The 22,500-nt window shown below is 44.6% G+C and overlaps 1 protein-coding gene across 1 annotated transcript in view; it reads right to left on the bottom strand.

The window, feature by feature from the left end:
- The window catches only part of LOC133017781 (receptor-type tyrosine-protein phosphatase N2-like), a gene marked incomplete at its 5' end in the record, with an annotated part of 140,385 nt that overhangs the window by 80,705 nt on the left and 37,180 nt on the right, over positions 1–22,500 (bottom strand). Inside the window, one exon of the mRNA XM_061083968.1 lies at positions 17,739–17,818. Coding sequence (XP_060939951.1) covers positions 17,739–17,818 — 80 coding nt within the window. The remainder of the gene's footprint in view (positions 1–17,738; positions 17,819–22,500) is intronic.

Raw genomic sequence — 22,500 nt, 5'->3', positions numbered from 1 at the left:
TTACCGGTCTCAAAATGATCCGAATGATGGTTCCAAAAATGGCTCAAAGGGGTTTCAAATCCGGACCTGGGATTTTCTTGTTTTTGACCGTGGACCATATATAAACATGGATGAACAGTGAAGCTGCAGCATCTTGATCCAGTAGAACCGAAGTTCCTTCATGTCCAAATGTAATCTGCAGGAGGCTTTCTCTGCACCTTCCATGAGGAGGTTTACTGGGTACGCCAAACTGGGAGAGGACCCAAGTTAGACCCAGAACTACTTATTCTCTCAGGCAAGGGAACCGCTCTGGATCTACTGGGAAGGTGTGGCCAGGCAAATGGAAGTCGTGAACGTCTTGCTTAGCCCGCTGCTGCAACCTGATCCTGAACCAGCGGAAGACAAATGGATTGATGGATGGATTCTGGATGGTGGGAGGAAGTGGAGCGATCCATGCTGCTGATCTCTGGACAGGGATTGACTGATCGTTACCTCAGCCCCTGGCCGTAAATCAAATTATACAAAGTTAATATGCCAACAATATTAAAACAAAACGTGAGTCTACTGCCATGAATCCTTTTCTATTCCGCAATTAAACTTCACAGCACCAGTTCTCCTCAGTACAATTACTCAAGGTAGTTGGCAGATTCAGTTTGAAGCATCTTGGAGAAAATCTGTGGATTTAGTCTGTGTCAGTATCTTCTGTCTCTTCATCTGATCCCACATGGACCCCATGATGTTAAGATCAGAGTCAGACCATCTGTTGCACGACTCCTTGTTCTCCTCGCTGAGGATCGTAACTCATGAGTTGTTTTCATGCTGGAGAATGAATATAGGACCAGCCGCCCACAGATAGAATAGAAAAATAGAATATAAACATCTAAAATACCAACTGTACATGTAAAAAGGATAAGGCCCGAAAAAGAGAAGCCTTTCAGAGAGGTGAGGGATAAGAATCTGGTCTTGAATCGAAAAGGAAGACTGGACGTGTGTTCTACAAGACAAGAGAGAAATAAATATGCTTTTGTCTCAGTGGAGGAAACTGAAGTATGAGGAAAGTGTTATTTTCCAGGTGGTTCTTCACAGCTCTGCACATCGGACCAACAGCTGAATAAAACAAGCCCCAGCTGTCCGGTCCGTTCCTCATCGTGTCAAAACTCCTTCTCAAGCATGGACAGATTCAGAAAGGCTGAAGCAACTGATTGGCAGAGGTTTTGTCGTCGGGGGTGCAAAGCGTCCTTGGAGGAACGCTGAGCTCAGGGCTGAGGATTCTGTTTCCAGACCACAACAGGTGTTTTAGTTATTTCTGTCTGACGTTCGATTTCCTGCTGCAAAACTGAAACAACCCGTTTGTATGAAAACACCAAACAATGAAACGTTACATCTGTGCAAACTTGTCGATACAGCTCAGCACTGAAGCAGCTTCGTACCTGTTTTCTTTTGCTTTTAAACTTGTGCCAGCAGGGTGCGTTGGATTCGAGCTCCCTCCGCTCTGCTACACAACGGCACCTCTCATGCTTCAGTGTGTGAGCTGCTGCTGGAGGCGGGTGGAGACAGTTAGCTGGTGAACATATCTGCCTTGGCAGAGTCATTATGCAGGACTTGGGCTCGTGCCAGCCAGCAGTGGTGTGTGTCTGTGTGTGTGTGTGTGTGTGTGTGTGTGTGTGTGTGTGTGTGTGTGTGTTTATTTTGAGCCTAGAACCTACAGAGTGAGGACATCATGGCCGGTTCTCACTTTCTGACCCACTTTCGATGAGCAGTGTGAGGGTTAAGACCTGGTTTTAGGATTAGAACTAGGTTTGGGTTAGGATAGATATACAAGCTGTGTGTGTGTGTGTGTGTGTGTATATGTGTTCGTGTGTGTGTGTGTGTGTGTGTAACGCAGCTCTCTCTTTCTCAGCAGCTGGTAGTCAGGGTTGTGATGCCTGGCAAGCGTCTGGAGGAATGTGGCTTCGGTAGCTGATCCAAGTATCTGACACACACGCACAGACACACACACACACACACACACACACACACACACACGCACAGACACACACACACACACACACGCACACAGACACACACACACACTCTCCTTCACCGCCTACTTCCTCCAGCTGATGCAGATGCTGCCTTTGTTTTTCTCCTCGAGAACGAGAACTGTTTCTGCATTTTTAATCTGTCGGCTGTTGGACTGCAGTCAGATTCAGACTCAGACCTTCGAGGTTATTTGTTCAAAACCAAGAACACCAAGAATAAAACAAAGCTTATGACCCCACGGTATCTGCTGATTGACATCCAGCTTTAACATTTTCATCACGGTCTAGGAATCATAATAAGACATTTCTCTTTTCAGACAAAATCAATTTCCACGATCACTTTTACTATTTGATCCGTTCACCTTCTCTCCCTCTTCCTCCTCACAGGCCACATGAAGACCAACGCAGGCAGAAGCTGGATCACAGTTAGTCTGACTCACAATATGAACATTTAAAATACACAGTCCAAGGCTAATGTTTCCATCACAGTTCAAGCTTTTATCAGACGGAAGTGATTTAAGTGGCTGTCAGACTGACTCACCCTCCTACACATCCTCCTTCCATCCCTCTGTCTGCTGTGGGTTTAATGGATTGTGACTTTGAAAACAGTTTGTTATCAACAGGGGCGTCGCAACAGGGTCAGAGAGGCAGACGCCTGCCTGGGGCTCCGAGCTCAGAGGGGCCCCCCTGAGATTATATCAGTGCACAGCAACAACGATAAAACCAACTTCTAAAGTCCTGGGTCGTCTTTGTGCAGCAGAATGCAAACAGAAACCTCAGAGAGATCCCACATGTCTCCTCTCTGACAGAAGCTTCATCGTTTTAGAGGTTTGGTTGAAGACTAGAACGTCTGGTTTTGGACATTGCCGACAAAATCGAGCCAAATCGGCGTTCGGTGATCACGTCCACTGAACCGTTTCCTCCAGCTTGACGTGTCACGAAGAGCACGAGTCGACCATATTCCTCGTGTGTGCTTTCGTGATCAAACCACATTTGGAGACCGGACATAAAAGTCGGGGGGTTCTCCCGGTGAAAAATGGTGTTGTCGGTCAGTCATGTGAACTCACAACGACTGCTAGAGAGCGAGTTGTGTATTGTTAACTCGGCTCAAATGTGTGTAGGATGTGTTTTACTTAGGGCTGGGCAAGTTAACTCGTTTTAATCGAGTTAACTCAAGTGATGAGTTAACTCGATTGTTTATCCGCCAATAATTTTCTTTTTTCCTGTTCTGCAGCAGTCAGCAACAGACTTTCACGAAATAAAAGCCTGACTTTCACAATAAAACAATAAATAATCAAACCTGAGTTAATGCGAGATAAAATAATTAATCGAGTTAACTCATCACTTGAGTTAACTCGATTAAAACAAGTTAACTTGCCCAGCCCTAGTTTTACTTAAACGTTACTACATTACTATTATTTCTGTGTATGCACAGTATGACCTTCTTTATATTTCTGAGTATAAAAGAAATGCAGATGTGTATGAAGTTGATTGGAGACTGACTGACCATAGGTGTGAATAATGATATGTCGGTGATACGTCCAGGGTGAGCCCCGCCTGAACATCTGCCCAACAATTATAGATTTCAAACATTTGATCCTTAACGTAAGGTTTTAAGACCAGTCTGTGTGATTTATCAAATTAAGTCCGGTGCCAGGATGCATCTTCCCCAGGGTTTCATCAAAGTAGGAGACACTGTGTGAGAGACTTTCCTGCCGAATGTAAAAAATGACAACAACTAAAAGTCTAACGCACCCAGCAGTGAGGTTGTGATTACCACTGAACCACAGGGAGAGAAATTATTGGATGGATGGAAAATAGAGGGAAGAGCGAGAGAAGTAAAGTTGTCTGAATCTACATTTCCAGACTCGGCTCAGTACGACGAATGCCTCTTTCAGGGTGAGACTATCATATTAATCAGGTCAACATGGGAAAATTAGTGTTCCTGTAAACGTGTCTATGGTTAGTGATGTCATCAATCACAGTTCAGGTTCTGGTTCAGTCTGCAGCCGCTCATTTACTGCAGGTCACCTTCAAGGAAGCTGCAACCAGCATCACCACCGGCTCCATTCCAAACAGACATGTAAGTAAACGTCCTTTAAAAACTCACAGTGGAGTTTGAGATCTAACAGGAGTCTTCCAGTAGGTCACGTCCTGATTTCTGCAGGTAACACACAGAGAGAGTCTCCATGTGGCCTGACAGACTCCAGAGGTTCAAGTCCTTCATCCTGTCGGAGGAATCTCTTCAAAAGAGAATCATGACCAAAGTCATGATTCTATTCAATATTCAGCTCCAGAAACAAGGCGGCGGCTTATTAAAGCAGCTTCAAACGAAGCCGCTTATCTTTTTAATTAGGCCGCAGGTTGAGAGCGAGCGGTATTGCACCGAGCTGATGTATATGTAATGTGGAGCAGTATTGATTGTGTGTGTGGTGGTGGTGGTGGTGGGGGGGTGGGGGGGGTTGACAAGGGGCCCCATTCAAGGTGCTCGCTGCATGAAGTGTTCAATACCGGCGCTAATAAATAATATCAAAGGCAAAAGTTGGCTAAAGGTGGATGAGATGAAATCTCTTTATAATGCAAAACCCAGAGAGGAAGAGAGGAGGAGGGGAGGAGGGGAGGAGGGGAGGAGGAGAGGGGGGGGGCAGATATTTGGTTCCTGGCGACAGGATATTGCTCCGTGTGCAGCTGAAGATACACACATAAGCCATCTTTCATCAGGCTGCAGATTAAAACACAACAAGGAAGAGGGATTGAAAAAAGATTCCTAATTATATTCTGTGGAGTTGGTGATTTTTCTGACTGTTTTGACGCAGCTAATATGCTTTTCTGTGAACCCCCCCCCCCCCCCCCCCACACACACACACACACACACACACACACACACACACACACCCTGCCAGGTTATCTGGGTCTAATAGGCAATAGAAGAAGCTATTTACACTTCAAGGCGCTAATGCAACACTTTCCTCAATCTTATTACCCTGGCAGTGATTCTCTCACCTGTGTGTTGACAAGTAGAATTAGACAAAGTGTTTGGATAGCAACACTCCCAACACACAGCACCCCCCACCACCCCCCTACCACCACCCACCCACCCACCCATCAGCCTCCAGGCAAGTTAGCACCCTCATCTATGCCGCTCCATTACATTGTTGACTCTTCCTGCAGGAGATGTGAATCCGTCCGTGAGGTTCAGCAGAGCGGGGGGGGGGGGGGGGTTCTGACAGTAGCAGCTTTGTAAATATACATTTTAATGTAAGATGATGCAACACATTCAGTTACTTCACATCGACAAAATCCACTGGTACTTTCACTGGTATAATTGTATAATAATAATGTATATAATCATTTAGAGCAAAGAGCAGGATCCGAGTCAATCTTTCCTTTTTTTGTGAGTGGATTTTTTCTGTTGATTTGAGTCTTGCTTTTAAAATATTTCCATATTTGTCAAGTCCAATTTTATCTATTTTCTGACTAAATCCGTATCAATATGTAAATTATAAACATAATAATACACATGCACACTGTAAATCCCCTAATTACAGGCACTGGTAATTTCTTATAGTGTAATACCGCCATTTCATAATGCCATCATCAAGACGTTGCATTACCACACTGTATGATGTCACTCGTATGATTCCTACCATATGATAAATTAATGTTCGGTCTATGTGAGTTCCAGGTCACGTGTTAACGGGTCTGTAGTGGATTGGAGGATCGTTTCAGATTCATAAAGATGCTCTCGATTCGCTTCTCCTTTTCCGTCAAGTCGATGCAAAACTCATCCGACAGTAACGTACACCCGGGTTCATCCTGCAGCTCTGAGGCCGAGCAGGAGTCATGTCTCTGGCCGGATGGATGTTTGATCAATACTCATAGTTCACCATGAAGAGGACAGGAGGAGACTTTACTCTACGGACATTTGGTTTAATCCGTTTTTTCAGAGTTTATCTGGAGTACGACGCTTCCCCTTCATGTCAGGATGAGAATATTAACTGAAGCAGATATTTAGCAGAATGGACTTTTCCCACTGCCTTTGACGAAGGATTCTGTACAACGATGACATCACAGTTTACTTCTCACGTGCCCACAACAACAATGGCGTCAATTCACCGGTTTCTCTACGTTCCGTTAGCACCGCTAGGTCTAATTACAAGTTAGCAGCTAAAGTTAGCATCATCAAAAACATTCCCATTCAATATCACATGATCCAGAGCGATGTTGTCCTTGTTGGAGCCTTTGTTGTCATTTGTGTTGTGTGGTTGGTAGATAACTTGTCATCCCCAGAATTGTAAGATAGAGTGTGAACAGTATCACAGAGGGTCAGCACAATAAGTCCACCAACCTTTCCAATAAACAAATGTTGTTGCTTATAATTATTACTAGTAGTGACATCTGTAGAGACATGAGTATTACCAGGAGCTATATCTGCATTCTTTATCAAAATGGCACAGCCTAGACATCGAGAGACAACCCATTGCCTGAGTACTTTTACTTTTAATACTTAAAGTAAATTTCAAAGTAAGTACTTTTTTACTTTAACTTAAGTAGGATTGTTGATGCAGTACTTTTACTTTTACTTAAGTATATATTTTCCTGGGTACTTGTACTTTTACTTAAGTACTAAACTTCAGTACTTCCTCCACCACAGGTGGTTGTGAGTCAGGGACTGTGCATGTCGTCCACCAAACACATCCATCCCACAAAGGACCGGAGGAAATTTCCCTTATTTCCATATTTCAAGTATTTGTTTTCAAACTGTTTATTGACTCATCCTCTGAATGGACATTCTCTGCAGCTTCTCCTCATATTAACTGTGAAACACTCCAGTTACAAACCAATCCTCTCATTAAATGACCGGAGCCACTACACAACCCCACCCCTCTAAAGTCTCCGGAGCGGCACACGCAGCCAGAAGTTTCGGTTTGAAGTCTCTGGGAATGCAAATTGGAAAAAAATGAAGGTGCACTTCCTTAATCTGCTGTTCTAATCCAGCTCGGAACGGGAGGTAAAGAGAAAGAAGAAAGAAGAGACAAATCCGTAGGAAGGGGTTCTATTAATTATACACAAAAAGAGGAACTACAAACGAGGGCCTGGTCTTTGAAGATACTCGGCGCTAAATGTCACCCAGAGCTTTGAAGCTCTCGACTGCCTTTGTCTCTCACTTCTCCTCGACATGAAACAGGGACGGTGAGGGACGTTTCAACCAGGGGGCGACGAAGAGTCACAGGACAGAAACTAAACCTGATGAAGTGTCCATCAGCAAGTCAAACATGAATTATTGTTCCACTCAGATAACAATATTTTCGCTCTCTGATCCAAAACACAGAAATCTACAGAATCAGATTCCCTGTTTATCTTATGGTGATAACTCATAAGAGGACTAATGTTATCTGAGGACATGCAGAGATTTTAAATATCTACAGAGGTCACTGCAGATTTTAATCCTTTAGAGTTGTTCTGGTTTTTGGCCAATTTTCTCTTTCTCTCTCGTTTTTTTATATTTCAGTTCCTGGTAAACGTCCTTATTTATATACAGTCAAATGTATAGACAACAAGAGTCAGAAACAAGAACACATTCCTGTTTTAGGCAGACATGGAGTTTGTGAGCGCCCCCTGGTTGCACATATTTGAATTAATTGTTGCATCATTTTCCATGTGCAAATAAACTAAAAACCTTCCAGTGTCATGTCTGTGCAGAGCCTCACATTTCTCCTGGTGGGACACAACTGGAGGTAAATGAATAAGATCAACAAGCAGGTGAACTGACCCTTTAAACGTCTTGTGATTCTAATTTGAGTAAAGGATTAGATTCCTGCCAGAAATGCCTCCACCCACCAGGGACACGGGAGAACATGCTGAGCCTGAATAATCCGTTTCACTCTCTTTCTGTAGCAACAATACGGCAGCAGCGTGTTTACACAAGCAAGATATTTTGAGTTTATGGGACAGACGGGACCACGCACGCTCAGAATCAAACCAAAAACCAGGCTGTGACAGATCTAGTAAACTATCAGCTTAGCTCTTAAAATATTGATCCGATTCTCTCCTTGCTCTCCTTCCCAAAGCAAGCCGAGCCAAGCCGAGCCAGATCTCCGTTCTGCATTCTGCTGCTTTCTATTCTCTCCCCTCTTCCACCATCTCGCTTTGCAGGGAGAACGAAATCATGAGAGGAGGGAGAGCGGTGAGGAGGCTGAGAGGAGAGAGGCAGACCGAGAGGGAGGCCGGGGGGGGGGGAGCACTTGAGTGCAGTTGTAATCAAGGCCTGTGCGCTCAAGAGGGGCCAATCAATCCAGCTGTCTGCCTCTACATCTCATCAGGCCCCTTGAAGACGGCTGGAAACGAGTCGCCGAGGTCCAGGCGGCCTCCGCGGGCCGCTGAGAGAGAGAAGGCGAGCTGAGAGAGAGAGGGCGAGCGAGCTAAGAGAGGGCGAGCTGAGAGAGGGCGAGCGAGCGTTTCTGTAATAACTGCAGCAGAGGACACGACCGCTCTGAAAGTCTGAGCCGCGGTCAAAGAGCAGAGAAAACAACTCGCCTCCTGCTGAGAGGAAAGAGTTTACTGTCACTGAGAAGGAGAATGTGTTGTTGAGCAGTGAGATGCTTTCACACCTGAACTTCTCCAGAAAACCAAAAATGTCAGTTGTTGCGGACATTTTCTGGAACAGTAAAATGTCCAGAAAATTAAAATGAGTGAACGAGTGAACATGTTGACGTTTGAAACACGTGACTGAGACGTTAAATTGGAAAGACTACGACATTCAAGAGCTTTTGGACAAAAGGAAATGTCCTTCTGCTTCCTGGAAAACTTCAGAAAATGTCCAAACCCAATTTTTCTAGAGTTTATATCTGAAAAACTGTTTTATTGAAGTCGTGTTAAATATGTAGGTTGGTAAAAAGAAGAGAAATCAAAAAGATGGAAGCCATCATAACATCTTAACATCAGGACAAAAAAAACACCTCTCTAAATAACCTCCATAGTGCTTCAGTGTCTATGACGAGTGAGAATGTGTTGTTGAGCAGTGAGATGAAGTCTGGGCTTCTACCTGAACTTCTCTGGAGAACGAAAAATTTCATTATCTGGAACAGTAAATTGTCCAGTTAAATGTCCCAAGTGAACGAGTGGGCGCGTTGACGTTTGTAACAAGTGACTGAGACGTTAAATTGGAAAGACTACGACATTCAAGAGCTTTTGGACGAAAGGACCGATGTGTCCATCTACTTCCTGGAAAACTTCAGAAAATGTCCGAACCCAATTCTTCTAGAGTTCATATCTGAAAAACTGTTTTATTGAAGTTGTGTTAAATATGTAGGTTGGTAAAAAGAAGAAAAATCAAAAAGAGGAAGCCATCATAACATCTTAACATCGGGGACAGAAATAACACCTCTCAAAATAACCTGGGCTTCTACCTGAACTTCTCCGGAGAACGAAAAATGTCATTTTCTGGAACTGCCAGGCCCAGGTAAAATGTCCAGAAAATGAAAATGAGTGAACGAGTGGGCGTGTTGACGTTTGTAACACGTGACAAAGACGTTAACTTGGAAAGATGAAGACATTCAAGAACTTTTGGACGTAAGGACCGATGTGTCCTTCTGCTTCCTGGCAAACTTCAGAAAATGTCCAAACCCAATTTTTCTAGAGTTCATATCTGAACAACTGTTTTATTGAAGTCCAGTTAAATATGTAGGTTGGTAAAAAGAAGAGAAATCCAAAAGAGGAAGCCGTCATAACATCGGGACAAAAATAACACCTCTCTAAATAACCTCCATAGTGCGTCCATGTCTTTTAATATTTCAGTAACTGTAATTTCATGATATCACAGGAACCATATGTCAGGAAGCTTAATATCAGTTGGATGAAAACGTGATAATTAGGAGCAGTCATCACACAGACATGGTCATTAAATCCAAGGATATTAAGAAAAATTCCAGGAGATAATTTCGGTCCCGTCTATTGCACTTTTTAAAAAATGTATATTAAATTATTCAACCTTAGTACTAACAGGATTTTGGGAGGTCCGGGTCCGTTCAGGTGGGATTACCGAGTTCGCTGGATATAAATTACAGGTGATGCTGTGAGATTTAAATGAGATTATGAATAAAATATGAAGCCAAGAGGAACCTTGACACTGTCCCGTCATTTTGAATGTAAAATATAGGGTTATTATGGATCTGATCCATTTAAATTAAAAAAATGTGTGTGTGTGTATGTGTGTGTGTGTGTGTGTGTGTCAGAGCGGTAACTGGTCTCCTGTACGGCACCTACACTAACCCAACGAGTGACAAATCACTGTTAGAGAGTGAGAGAGGTGCAGCAGAGTTCAGCGATGCCACAACTCGTTTCAGCAGAAATGCCGCAGCTCAAACCACGGCAGCCCCGCCCCCCGCCCCGCCCCCCCCCCCCACCACCACGGCTCTGTGGCTGCAGGATTATGCAAACCTGATGCAAGCAGCACGGAGCCAGCTCTGCTGCACGGTGGCCATCTGGGAGAGGTCTGCCAACCCCGCGGCGAATGTGAGGAGTCGAGGCCAAAGCACAGAGAAGCTGCCAGCTGCAGGAGAGCGAGAGCGGCGCCGGGCGGTGCCAACCGGCCAGCGCCAGCGCCGGGGAAATCAGGCCGGCTGATTGGCTGAGAGCTCGGCTCGGGGATCACGTTGCACCGCTGTGCAAACTCCAGCTCAGCTTCAACACCTGTGTCTCTCTCATCCGCTGCTTTGGACTCACAGATGCTCTGAAAGCTCCAGAGGACAGAGGACAGAGGACAGAGGACATAGGACAGAGGAAAGAGGACAGAGGACAGAGGAAAGAGGAAAGAGGGCAGAGGGCAGAGGACAGAGGAAAGAGGAGAGAGGACAGAGGACGAGACAGAGGACAGAGGACAGAGGACAGAGGACAGAGGACAGAGGACAGAGGACAGAGGACAGAGGACAGAGGACAGAGGACAGAGGACAGAGGACAGAGGCCAGAGGCCAGAGGAAAGAGGACAGAGGACAGAGGAAAGAGGACAGAGGACAGAGGACAGAGGACAGAGGACAGAGGACAGAGGACTGAGGACAGAGGACTGAGGACTGAGGAGAGAGGACAGAGGAAAGAGGACAGAGGACAGCGGAAAGAGGACAGAGGGCAGAGGGCAGAGGACAGAGGAAAAAGGACAGAGGAAAGAGGACTGAGGACTGAGGACAGAGGACAGAGGAAAGAGGACAGAGGACAGAGGGCAGAGGACAGAGGAAAGAGGACAGAGGACAGAGGACAGAGGACAGAGGACAGAGGAGAGAGGGCAGAGGGCAGAGGGCAGAGGGCAGAGGGCAGAGGAAAGAGGAAAGAGGACAGAGGACAGAGGACAGAGGACAGAGGGCAGAGGGCAGAGGACAGAGGAAAGAGGACAGAGGACAGAGGACAGAGGACAGAGGGCAGAGGGCAGAGGGCAGAGGGCAGAGGGCAGAGGGCGGAGGACGGAAGACAGCTCCTCGACAGGTGACTCGGTGCCTCTGGCTCTGCTCTGACGACAAGTGAAGAGATAAAAACGCTGCATGGTGTCACAGCAAATTGCGTCACTAAACACCAGCACCCCCCCCATCACTCTCTCATTCTTTAGATTCGTCTCTTCAGCGGCAGGTGAGAGAAACTTCTCCGATCGATTAGCGTTCGGCGTGCGATGGAAAGCGATTAGCAGGTGAACTGAGATGGAGTTAACAGGAATGGATTCTCCGGCTCCTGAAGGGCAGAGGCAGATCGAGGGATGGATCCACACGTCAGAGCGTCAGAGCGTCTTCCAATGCAATCACTCCGACCATCAACGGGAACAATTAACCGGAGTTCCACGCAGTGACGGCCACGACACAAAATCACTCAGCGGCGTTGCTAATGACAACGTGTGCGGACCGGTTGTCAAATGTGACCAGAACACAAGTCTACTGGAAGAAACCGTTCATATCTGAACAATAAGAAATCATCATCTAGCTGAAGAGTCAACGATTTGACTCCGCGCCAGATCCAAAATGCAGTTGTGTGTTTTTTATAGTCAGCTGCCGATGTAATTACAAGATAAGTGGAAGCATAGATTTATATATAAAGACTAGATGTCTCGTCTGCGTTGCCGGCCAACGGAGTCGAACGTTCGCACATGGCGGCCATCTTGCTAGAGGCAGCTCGCTCACCCATAACATTGTGTTGGTAGTGGTATATAACCATAACTTGCCCAATTTTCAGCCGATTTTTAAACGGTTTGGTTTGTTAAAAACGTCAGAGATGTAGATATGACACTGCATTTTTATGAACAATTATGTTATTTTCTAAAAGTGACATAACTACATCTCTGACGTTTATAACAAACCAGACCGTTTAAAAATCGTTTGCAAATTGAGCAAGTTATGGTTATTTAAAAAGTATGTACCGCTACAACACGATGTTATGAGTGAGCGAGCTGCCTGTAGCAAGATGGCCGCCATGTGCGGACGTCCGGCTCCGTTGAACGAGACATCTAGTCTTTATATATATCTATGATAGAAGGGCTCCGTGGATAGAAGGCTGACGTCAAGACAGCACAACGGAGGTGAAACCTTCCAGGCCTGATGACCATGATGTAAAGGTGTGAGGGAAACACTCCAGATTGTTCATAATCACAGGATCTGACATGCAGCAGTGCAGCAAACGCACAACCTGCACGTGCACGACAATACGCAACAATCTGACCACATTGCTTGGTTATAGTTGCACATAACATCAATAACCAGGCAAAGTGAGGTAGATGAAACACATTACTTTGACCTAAAGAGCTCAGTAATTCCATTTGGCATTTTGACAAGTGTTTAGCTGCAGTGAAGGTCAGTGCTGTCAGCGTACGAGATCTATGCTAATCCAGTCGGACGGGAGAAAACGAAGAGATGAAAACGACGATGGGGGGGGAGAGGAGGAGGAGAAGCCCGGACGCCTGAAGTAACTTAAACCCTCCGAGCACGGATCAGGTGTCAGAGAAGGTTCGCTGCCACTGAACATCTCTCTGAACGTCAACTTCCTGTTCCGAGGATCTTCGTCTGTTGGTGAATGAAAAACAACTTCACTACCAAAACTAAATTCCCCAAAATCTTCAATTGATATTTGAATCGGATACAAATGATAGGAATTTTTTTTGAAGAGGTTATTCCGTTGATTAGCATGTAAGCATTCCTGGGATGTGAATGTCTTTTTAAAACGTATTAAACTGATAGCGACTTCTATCAGTCAACAACTCACTGAGCAACTGGCTATTGTCCGATGAGAACAATGACGGGTCGGTTTAACTCGGGAGGAAAAGAGCGAGAGCGGCGTCTGTCCTCGCCGTCCAATCACCAGAGAGGACGTCCCTCAGGCGAGTGCGAGCGGCCGTGCTCACGCTCAGACGTTTGTTTAGCATGAACGCAAAAAACAAGTGGTGCTGGGATTAAATGAGAAGACATCTGATGAACAGCCGGCCGGGGGTGCAGCTATCTCAGCTGCTCTCCTCCTGCTTTAAGTGCTAATTGACCCGCCCACCCGCCCGCCTGACCCTGACCCCCGGCCTATTCACGGGGTCTCGTTCTCACGGCCGTGACGCACCGCTGGAAGTAGCCCCCGGGTCCACCCCCCCACCCTCGGCCGGACAATGAGGGGTCACCACCTCGCTGCCCAACGTCTTGACATCCACCCCCCACGCGTGACAATGGCCCCCGATGGGCCCGGGGTCCCTCACAATGGCAAAACGCACGTGACAGAAGTGGCAACGTGGATTCTTTAAAGGCAACACCGGGTCCGGCTGCATTAATTGGACCTTTTGGCTCAGGGGTCACAATCGATCCGGTGTAAGAGGAGATTTAAACCGGACTCCTGTGAGGCTGCAGGCTGGTCTCAGGTTTTCTATTAAATAAATTAAAAATATTTAAATATGTGCTTGTACCACCTACAAGCACACACTACTATTTATTTGATAGCTGTAGTCTTTTTAATTTGGAAAATCTGATTTATCGGTGCAGATAACAACTGCAATAATTACCAAGGAGGTGATGTTTTTCATCAGCGTTTCTCTGATATTTAGAAGAATTACACAAAAGCTGCTGATCCAATTTCTGTGAATTTTTGTGAGGCACGATCTGAGGAGGTAGCGTCCGAATCGCTGAGTCAGATTTAGTTGTGTAGCTACAAAACATTCCAAATATCTGAAAAACACAATAATGACAAATATGAATTGCTCATTATTAACAGAGGTTAATTTCCAATTCTCAAAATTTCCATCCAGTACTTCTACTAACTTCGTTTTGTCCATTTCAATTTTCTCTCTACTGAATTCCGGTCCATTGTAAACTTGTGTAACTCAACAGCACCACAGATGACAGAAGGACTCCAGGAAGCGTGAGGCTGCAGGCCGGTCTCAGGTTTTCTATTAAATACATTTAAAAATGTAAAAAAATGTGCTTGTACTACTACAAGCACATAGTACCACCTTCAAGCACACACTACTATTTATTTGATAACTAGTCTTTTTAATTTGGAAAATCTGATCTATTGGTGCAGATAACAACTGTAATAATTACCAAGGAGGTGATGTTTTTCATCAGCGTTTCTCTGATATTTAGCAGAATTACACAAAAGCTGCTGATCCGATCTCTGTGAATGTTTGTGAGGCACGATCTTAGGAGGAACCTGTTGTGAATCCAGATGTAGTGTAGCTACAAAACATTACAAATATCTGAAAGACACAATAATGACAAATATGAATTGCTCGTTATTAACAGAGCTTCGTTTCCAATTCTCAAAATTTCCATCCAGTACTTTCATAACTTTGTTTTGTCCATTTCAATTTTCTCTCGACTGGTTTCCGGTACATTGTAAACTTGTGTAACTCTACATCACCACAGATGACAGAACGACTCCAGGAAGCGTCTGAATTCTTCTCCTCAGGAAACGTCTTTTTGTTTCTCTGGCACTCGGACGTCTTACTGATCTTTTCGCGCAGATTAAATCAAATAAAAGTGAATTATTTTTTAAGCCGCAGCCAGAAGCATTCCACCCAAACACGCAAGCTTGTGACAGAAGAGATGGACGTCCAGTCGCTGCTGAGCGGCAATAAATGATGATAAAAAGACGTCATTACAATGGCTGTGTAAAGCTTAATGTTTCAGAAAAGCACTATAAACCACAGCCAGGGGGGGGTAATGTACGCTTTGGGATGGATTGATATTCTAGTTGAATATGACAAACGACACTTTAAAGATGGCCCGCCCACACCATTGCACTCTAGCTGAGGGGACGCCATATTTCATTTCGAGCAGGTTCTGTCAAATGTTTGCATTAATAACAATCGAGGTTCATCCGTGACCCCGCGGAGCGACGGGCGGGAAATGAGAACGCCACCAACAGCACTTAAAAACAGGAGAGGAGCGGTTGCATAATCAGCACATTGTGTGTGTGCGGGTGCGTGTTTGTGTGTCTGTGTGTGTGTGTGTGTTCAAGAGTTGCAATTATTAGGCAGGGATAAGATGTTTGGAGAAAAATGACAGTGAGCAACTCATGTAAGTTATTTTGACAGGGCCAATTTCCCAGTGCAGGTGATGTGGCTGTTTTGTGTGTGTGTGTGTGTGTGTGTGTGTGTGTGTGTGTGTGTGTGTGTGTGTGTGTGTGTGTCTGTGTGTGTGTCCAGGGAATATCAGGAGAAGTTCTCTCTCACTGGACTGACGCTGACAGCTCGGCTAATGGCAAACATTCCTCGTCTCTTTATTTCCCACTTCATCAACACCCTCGCCTCATTACCATGAGTCACACTGTAGCCTGGTGAGCACACACACACACACACACACACACACCATACGCACACACACACACACACACACACACACACAGACACATACACACACACACACACACACACATTACAACTTCTCATTTGAAGGAACAGGAAGGGCCGTAGACTATGTACAAAGACCTATGATACGTCTCCACTTCCTCCCATTGTACATTAATTAAGAAAATATTCCGAATACACTTGCCGCCATTTTGCAGTCTGTGCTCGGGGACAGAGACACGATATCGACGTCCCACCGACACGAGCTCTCGACCAATCAGGAGTCAGTCTCAGCCTGTTTTGATCTCATCAAATAACCAAGTAACAGAAACATGAACATACATCCGTCCACTAACATGGAGAAGGCGGAGTTTATGGGCTGTACTGCAGTCAGCCATTAGAGGGCGATCAAGATGATTCGGCTTCAGTTTTGAGGAGCTGTCATGTCGTCCATCTTTGTTCACAGTGGACAGGCGGGACTGAGTCTTTCTCGTCCATGTTACATTTATCTTAGCGTGGTTCTGTTTTGCAGAAGAGTCGATAATTCACCAGCACACATCGTGATGAGAAACACCGATAGCGTGTTTACATGTTCTAGCTTCCCTGAACAGCAGCTCAACTTTCTGAAACCTCAATATTAAAGCATCATATTAAATCTTTCACAATCTCTTTGTTGCAGCACCATTGTGAGATGGTTGCTGTTATCCTGCCCCTGCATGTAGAGATACTACACCTCCTGTGTTGTCAAGCTTTCTCTACTGATACTGAAGTGTTTTGCTTCCATGTGGTGTTTTCATTTTACCATGATTACAACTGCACAGTTCTTTTATTGGATATGTTTCTCTGGAGGAAAACAACGAAATGAGATTCAACCAAACAAATTGAAGTTAAACAAGATGCTTGTGATGAATGTTGCTCAATCTGGGTTAATTACTTTCAAAGACCAAAGTGTGATCTACCATCGAAACAGAATCATCTTGAAAGTTCTGCTGCAGTGGTCGAGCGTAATTATTCCTCTCTTTTCTCATCTGCAATCACTGAATGTAACATAAACCAAGTGACCTGCTGAACATGGTAAAAACCTTATGGACGTTTTAACAGACCACAGACGCAGGAAGGATTTGGAATCATGCATTTCCTGGTTTAAAGGTTTGCAGCAGAGCAAGAACAAACTGAAGGGTAAACAAGCAGGATATGAGCGAAGAGGGTAAAAGACATAAAGCAGAGAAACTGACTTTCCCCTTTCGTTTGTTGAATTGCTGTTTTGCTCTGTTAGCTAGGCAGTGGACTAGTGGCAGAGTCTTGGACTTCTGGCGGAGAGGGTCTCTGGTTCGATGCTGGTTCGACTCCACGGTTTGACTCCGCGGAGTTTCTGCAAAAACTTGCCTGGATGGATTAACAACGATCAACAATGAAAGACGAACCTGGATCTGTCCAATAATCAAAAAGACTATTCTCCCTACCCTGCCTAGTGTCCCTGAGCAAGGCACCTTACTCCCCCAACATCTGCTCCCCAGGCGCTGTACATGGCTGCTCACTGGTCCAATTCTACCCAGTTTTTACAAAAGCTGACAACACCAACAGATACGTGATACTGGACCGAAGGCTAAAGACTCATCATATTTTCATATAAGAGTCTCTTTCTTTGCCTCTTTTGTTTTGTTGAACTTTAAGTGATGGAACCAAACACAGCCTTTAAGAAAAGGGCCCAACACCAAACAGTTAACCAAACTAAACCAAACCAAACACCAAGGAATAGATAAGGTTGTCATGAAGTCCCAGCAAAGATGTGACTGAATTCTCAGCTGGAGACGGAGAAAGAAAAGAGTCATAAGTTTCGAAAGATTCTCCTCTGAGGCCCCAGGTGCAGCAGCAAGCCGATGTTAATGGCCTGTCTTTTTCACTGTCAGTATAAAGACAACATCACTCAGCCGAGCAGAACCTACCAGCCACGTTGGCCACATCTGTGGTGCTGACGTTCTGAGCGTTCGGGCTCACTCTGAAGGTCACAGCCGGGCTCACCACCCTGCAAAACACACAAAAACACACAAACACACACAAACACAGTCAGAAGCTTCCTCAGAATCTGCTCTCCGAGGCGGCGAGGGGTTATTTATCAGAACCGGGGGAGAAGAGGAGTTGTGCTCATTAAAGCGAAGCCATACAAAAAAAAAAGAACATTTAACCTGTGGCGATCCTTTAGGCTTTTGCAATCCCCATCACCACAGTGAGATAACCTCTTGAATCTCAATGTAATGCAGCCGCCGGCGTTTAAGGACGCTGGGAGATGAAGAGAAGGGGGGGTTGGGGATGAGAGGATTCGAGGATTCGAGGATTCGAGTCATTGACAAGACGACGGCTCTGCTACGTGATTCTCCGACGAGCAAATGCATTTCCAGCGGCCCGGCTTATGATACATTTACATTTTGATTCCACGTATGCTGATTGCGACGCACATTGTCCTCATAGACGTAAATTGAGGGTGACAGAAACTGGGAAAGCGAGAAATGTAAAAAGAAGACGACAGAAAGAGGCCGGAGAGACGGGTTTTGTTTCTCTAGGTGCTTTTGGAAGGTGCTCCCCCCCCCCCCCCTCTGTGCATCCAACATTCATGCCAATAAAGCAGCTTGAATTGAAATAGTGAGGGAGCCACAGAGAGAAGCTGGGTGGTCAGAGCGGAGTCTCCCAATGTGATTAACCTTTTGTTTTTCCTGCTGTAATTCAGACTCAAGGCGCAGCAGGAAGATATATCACCAGGTCCCCCCCCCCCCCCAGGATGCATTGTGAGCCGCTATAGGAAGTGGCTGCTACTGTAACAACACTATTATAAAATATGGTGACATCAGTAATGGAGCAGGTCCTATCCCTAATGCTGCTGGATGGGTTTGAAAAAAAGCACACACATTCAGAAAAGTGGTTTTTCAGGGTGATGGATTTAAATTGCTGCACTTTCTATGGTGGGATTCAGAGGCTGTGGGCGGAGCCTCTTCAGTTTCAGGAGCCAAAAACTGTCCTGGCAGTTGAAAATTAAATTAAAGTCATGGGAGCAGGAAAAGGAATTAAAATAAATGCAGAAAATAAAAGCAAATGTTCCTTCTTTTTAACAGAATTCATTCTTTCTCAGTATTATTACAACCTGCACTTTGAACCTTTGCAGAGAACATACAGTATACATATATATGTCGTACATATATAGTGGTTTTGAACCTTAATTAAGATACAGTTCATTTACAAGTGAAATGAAAATGGGCTTTTACTATTCTGTAAAAAAAGAAAAAATGTCCTGATAACATGTCTCAAACTCAATCAGTCCTGCCAGTTAATATATAAATTTAAGTTATTGGAGCATGCACAAAATAAAACCTAAAAATGAATACAGAACAGAATGTATAGTATATTTTTATTTATATTGTGTTTGCATGATTACGCAACATCTCCCCAGTAATTTGTGAGACATGATCTAATGAAGACATTTTGGTGCAGATCTGAGGGGAAATCCGGGATTTCTTTCAAATCTGAGATTTTCAACAACTTCCTTGATTTCTCACAGAATAATCGAACTAGTAATTATGAGTGTGTGCAATGTCGGTGCAGATCCCAATACAATCCAGATCTAGTGAATTTACATGTGGCTTGACAAAGAGGCTGTTGGTATTTGGCGGAGGAATGCACTGTACTGGATGTTATTCTGGTTATGCATGTTGTATATGTATGGGAATATTTAACCTAAATCCAGTGACAACGCATTTACAATTGAAACAAAAATGGTACTATATATTTAAAAGAGGTTTCTTCAATCCTGGTCATTGATCAACATTTCTCTAAATGAATCCAGAGGCACTGGCTCTAAATGCAAAACCAACTTCTACAAAAACCCTCTGCAGAGTTTAAACGTTTGGATAAACCGCTGTCGTGCAGGTTAGTAATTGAGTTTCCTGGGCCCTGAGGTCAGTGTATGAAAGAAAACACAAACACTCACCAGGTTTTCATGCAGCAGTATAATGTTACACTCTCACATTTAAAGGTGCAATAACAAACTAATCAGACTGGGCCAAATTAATGATACCCGGGGGAAATCTGGGTGAAGCTAAGTGCTTTAATTAAAAAACTGAAAATCAGAAAATCCTTTACTCTGTTCTGTCCTATAATCCACGTTGTATCTATTTCCGATTCTTATTTGAACATAAATTTGAGCAACTGAAGACACTAAAACCCAGAATAAGACCCGTTCTGTGGGAGGAGCTCCACACAACGCATTGGCTCATTTTCCTGACCGTTATTTCCCCTCTGCGGTTGAGGTAGCGTGTATTCGGCAAATCTATGAACCGATTCATCAGCAGGCGCAGGGAACAGTCTCGGTTTGTGATGAAGAGAGAAAAATCACTCGTGTTGAGTTGATCACATTTCCATCTGTCGGCCTCCGGCACCCGGGCAGCGTCCGCACAACGACGCCACATCAACTATGAGCCTTGTAAATAACCACGTCACTCACTGAGGCAGGGACGCTCACAGGAGGTGAGTTCCTGCAGCCAGTTTTAATGTTTTTAATGTGAGGACTTACGTGAGAGTACAAGATATATTACATTAATGATGAGATACATTATTAACCAAAGGATTCAGCTTAAAAACTTGATTATCCAATAAAACCCCACTTCTGTTGTTTTACCTGAAGAAGTTTTCCAACATCAATGTGGAATAAAATGAGTTAAAAAATGTTTTCTCTGACATATGTGACCTTGAGCTGTGACAATGGCAGCAAAGTTTAATGTGCTGAACTGAAAGAATGTTTCCTAGAAAATTTTCAGTTTTCTCTTCGATATTAAAGGAAGAAGCTAATTAATTATTTCATTTTTACAATTCTTCAGACGACAGTGGAGGGTTAGAGGGTTAAAACCCTGACATCAAAATGTTGGTAATGATTAATAAATCTGTGGCGGTGGAGATGAAATCCTTTTACTTTAGGAAACCAGAGAAACTCTAAGATAAAGAAACACGTAAGAGAAGACGTAATAGCACCAAAAAGTGCTCCAAATTAAAACCCCTCGGTGACTCAGTGGAGTTCCTACCTCCGCCCATCAGTCCTCTTATATTCAATCAAGCCAAATAACACACGCTCATAGATATCAGGCCCTTAGTGCCTGATTGTTTTAATCAAGATCCAGGAAATATGCTCAAGGAAATCAGAGGAAATGTTAAAAAAAACCTTCTCATATCGTTAAAATAAAAGTTTTACATTCCTGAAGTTCTTTCTTGGCACTTGTCCCATCCTTCAACCAAGTTCTGTGGAAATTGGTTCAGTAGTTTTAGCATAAATCCTGCTGACACCCAAACCAACCAACTAACCAACCACTAACGAACCACAAAACATCCAACCAACCACTCAATATCCCACTAACCACCAACCAACCAATCACAGAACATCCAACAAACCAATTAACCACAAAATTCCCGACCGATTAACCGTCACCAAACAGAACAGGGGTGAAAACGTGACCTTCTTAGCCGAGGTAGTTATCAAACAAGTGGCACATAAAAAAGAGACAATAACATTTATTAGGATACAATTAGATAAACATTTATTTACATGTTGGGAAGAATCTTAGTTGACTGTAAAATCTGAGATTGTGAAATGAAGCGTTCACTGTGAGATGCTGTAAATGAAGTGTGATAAAAAGAAACACTGTGTTCCCTAAGTGGAAACATAAACGTGCCAGAGGCTCGATAATCACTTCATATTAAGTATTTAGAACCTCATGTTTGTTTATTACTCGGGGACACAAATCCAATTTTCTGAAAATCAATGAAAGTCCATTGATTTTACTGCAAATCTGCCTTTTAAGTTTCATATTTAATCTCCGTTGAATTGTTAAACGAGGCAATTTTCACTGAGAAGCTTTTAAAGACTCAGATTGCTGCAGCAGCTGATTGTGGAACTGAATTTTTTGTTTTGTGTTGACAATTGTTTCAGGAACTAAGAAGCTGAAATTCTCATAATGGTATCTCAGTGATGAATAAAGATGTCGACGAACCCTTTTATCCTCCTGGTCCTCACATGCAGCCGGTGTAGGCCCACTCTCTCCTCCTAGTGGCCGCTCTGTGATATGACCCTTCAGCTCAGTCAGACATTACATCACCTCAACCCTCTCGTCTACACAGGGACGGTTACACAACAGCCATTATCATTTGGGGGCCGGCTCCAGTCGAAGGCTCAGCGAAGCCGCCCACATCAACGCTTCCCCCCCCGCCCGCAGAGTCGCCCTCGACCACCACTCGGCCGCCGCTGAGAACATTTCCAAGGCCGCTCTGCTGAAAGCGCTCAGCATCAGTATTATCTAATCAATATCGAATTGTTCCAAACGAAACGTAAGGGTGTGAGTCATTCTCCAGGTTTGTTTGGTGCTCTGCCGCAGTGTGTAGGCTCGTCTCTGTGATTCACACTCTCCATGTTGCCGGTGTGGAAGTTTGGCTGCAGGCTCACCGAGCTGCCGCCGCCGCTCTCCGGCTCCGGCCCCCCCGAGAGCACACTGCTAGGAAAAGGGAAGGTTTGTTGTCTTTCCAGTGGCTGAGGTCGCACAGGTCACTAACTACTTTGTTCAGAGGGGTTTCTGTTGTTGTAATATGCTAATCCGGCGCGGCTGTGGGAGGTGGAAGGTCGAGCGGCCTGCAGTGCTGCTGCCTGGTGAACGGAGGAAGAGGAGACTGAGCCGG

This window comes from Limanda limanda, chromosome 13 (assembly GCF_963576545.1).
Source record: "Limanda limanda chromosome 13, fLimLim1.1, whole genome shotgun sequence".
In the NCBI taxonomy this organism is placed as follows: Eukaryota; Metazoa; Chordata; class Actinopteri; order Pleuronectiformes; family Pleuronectidae; genus Limanda; species Limanda limanda.
This window is presented reverse-complemented; position numbering and strand designations above follow the sequence as displayed.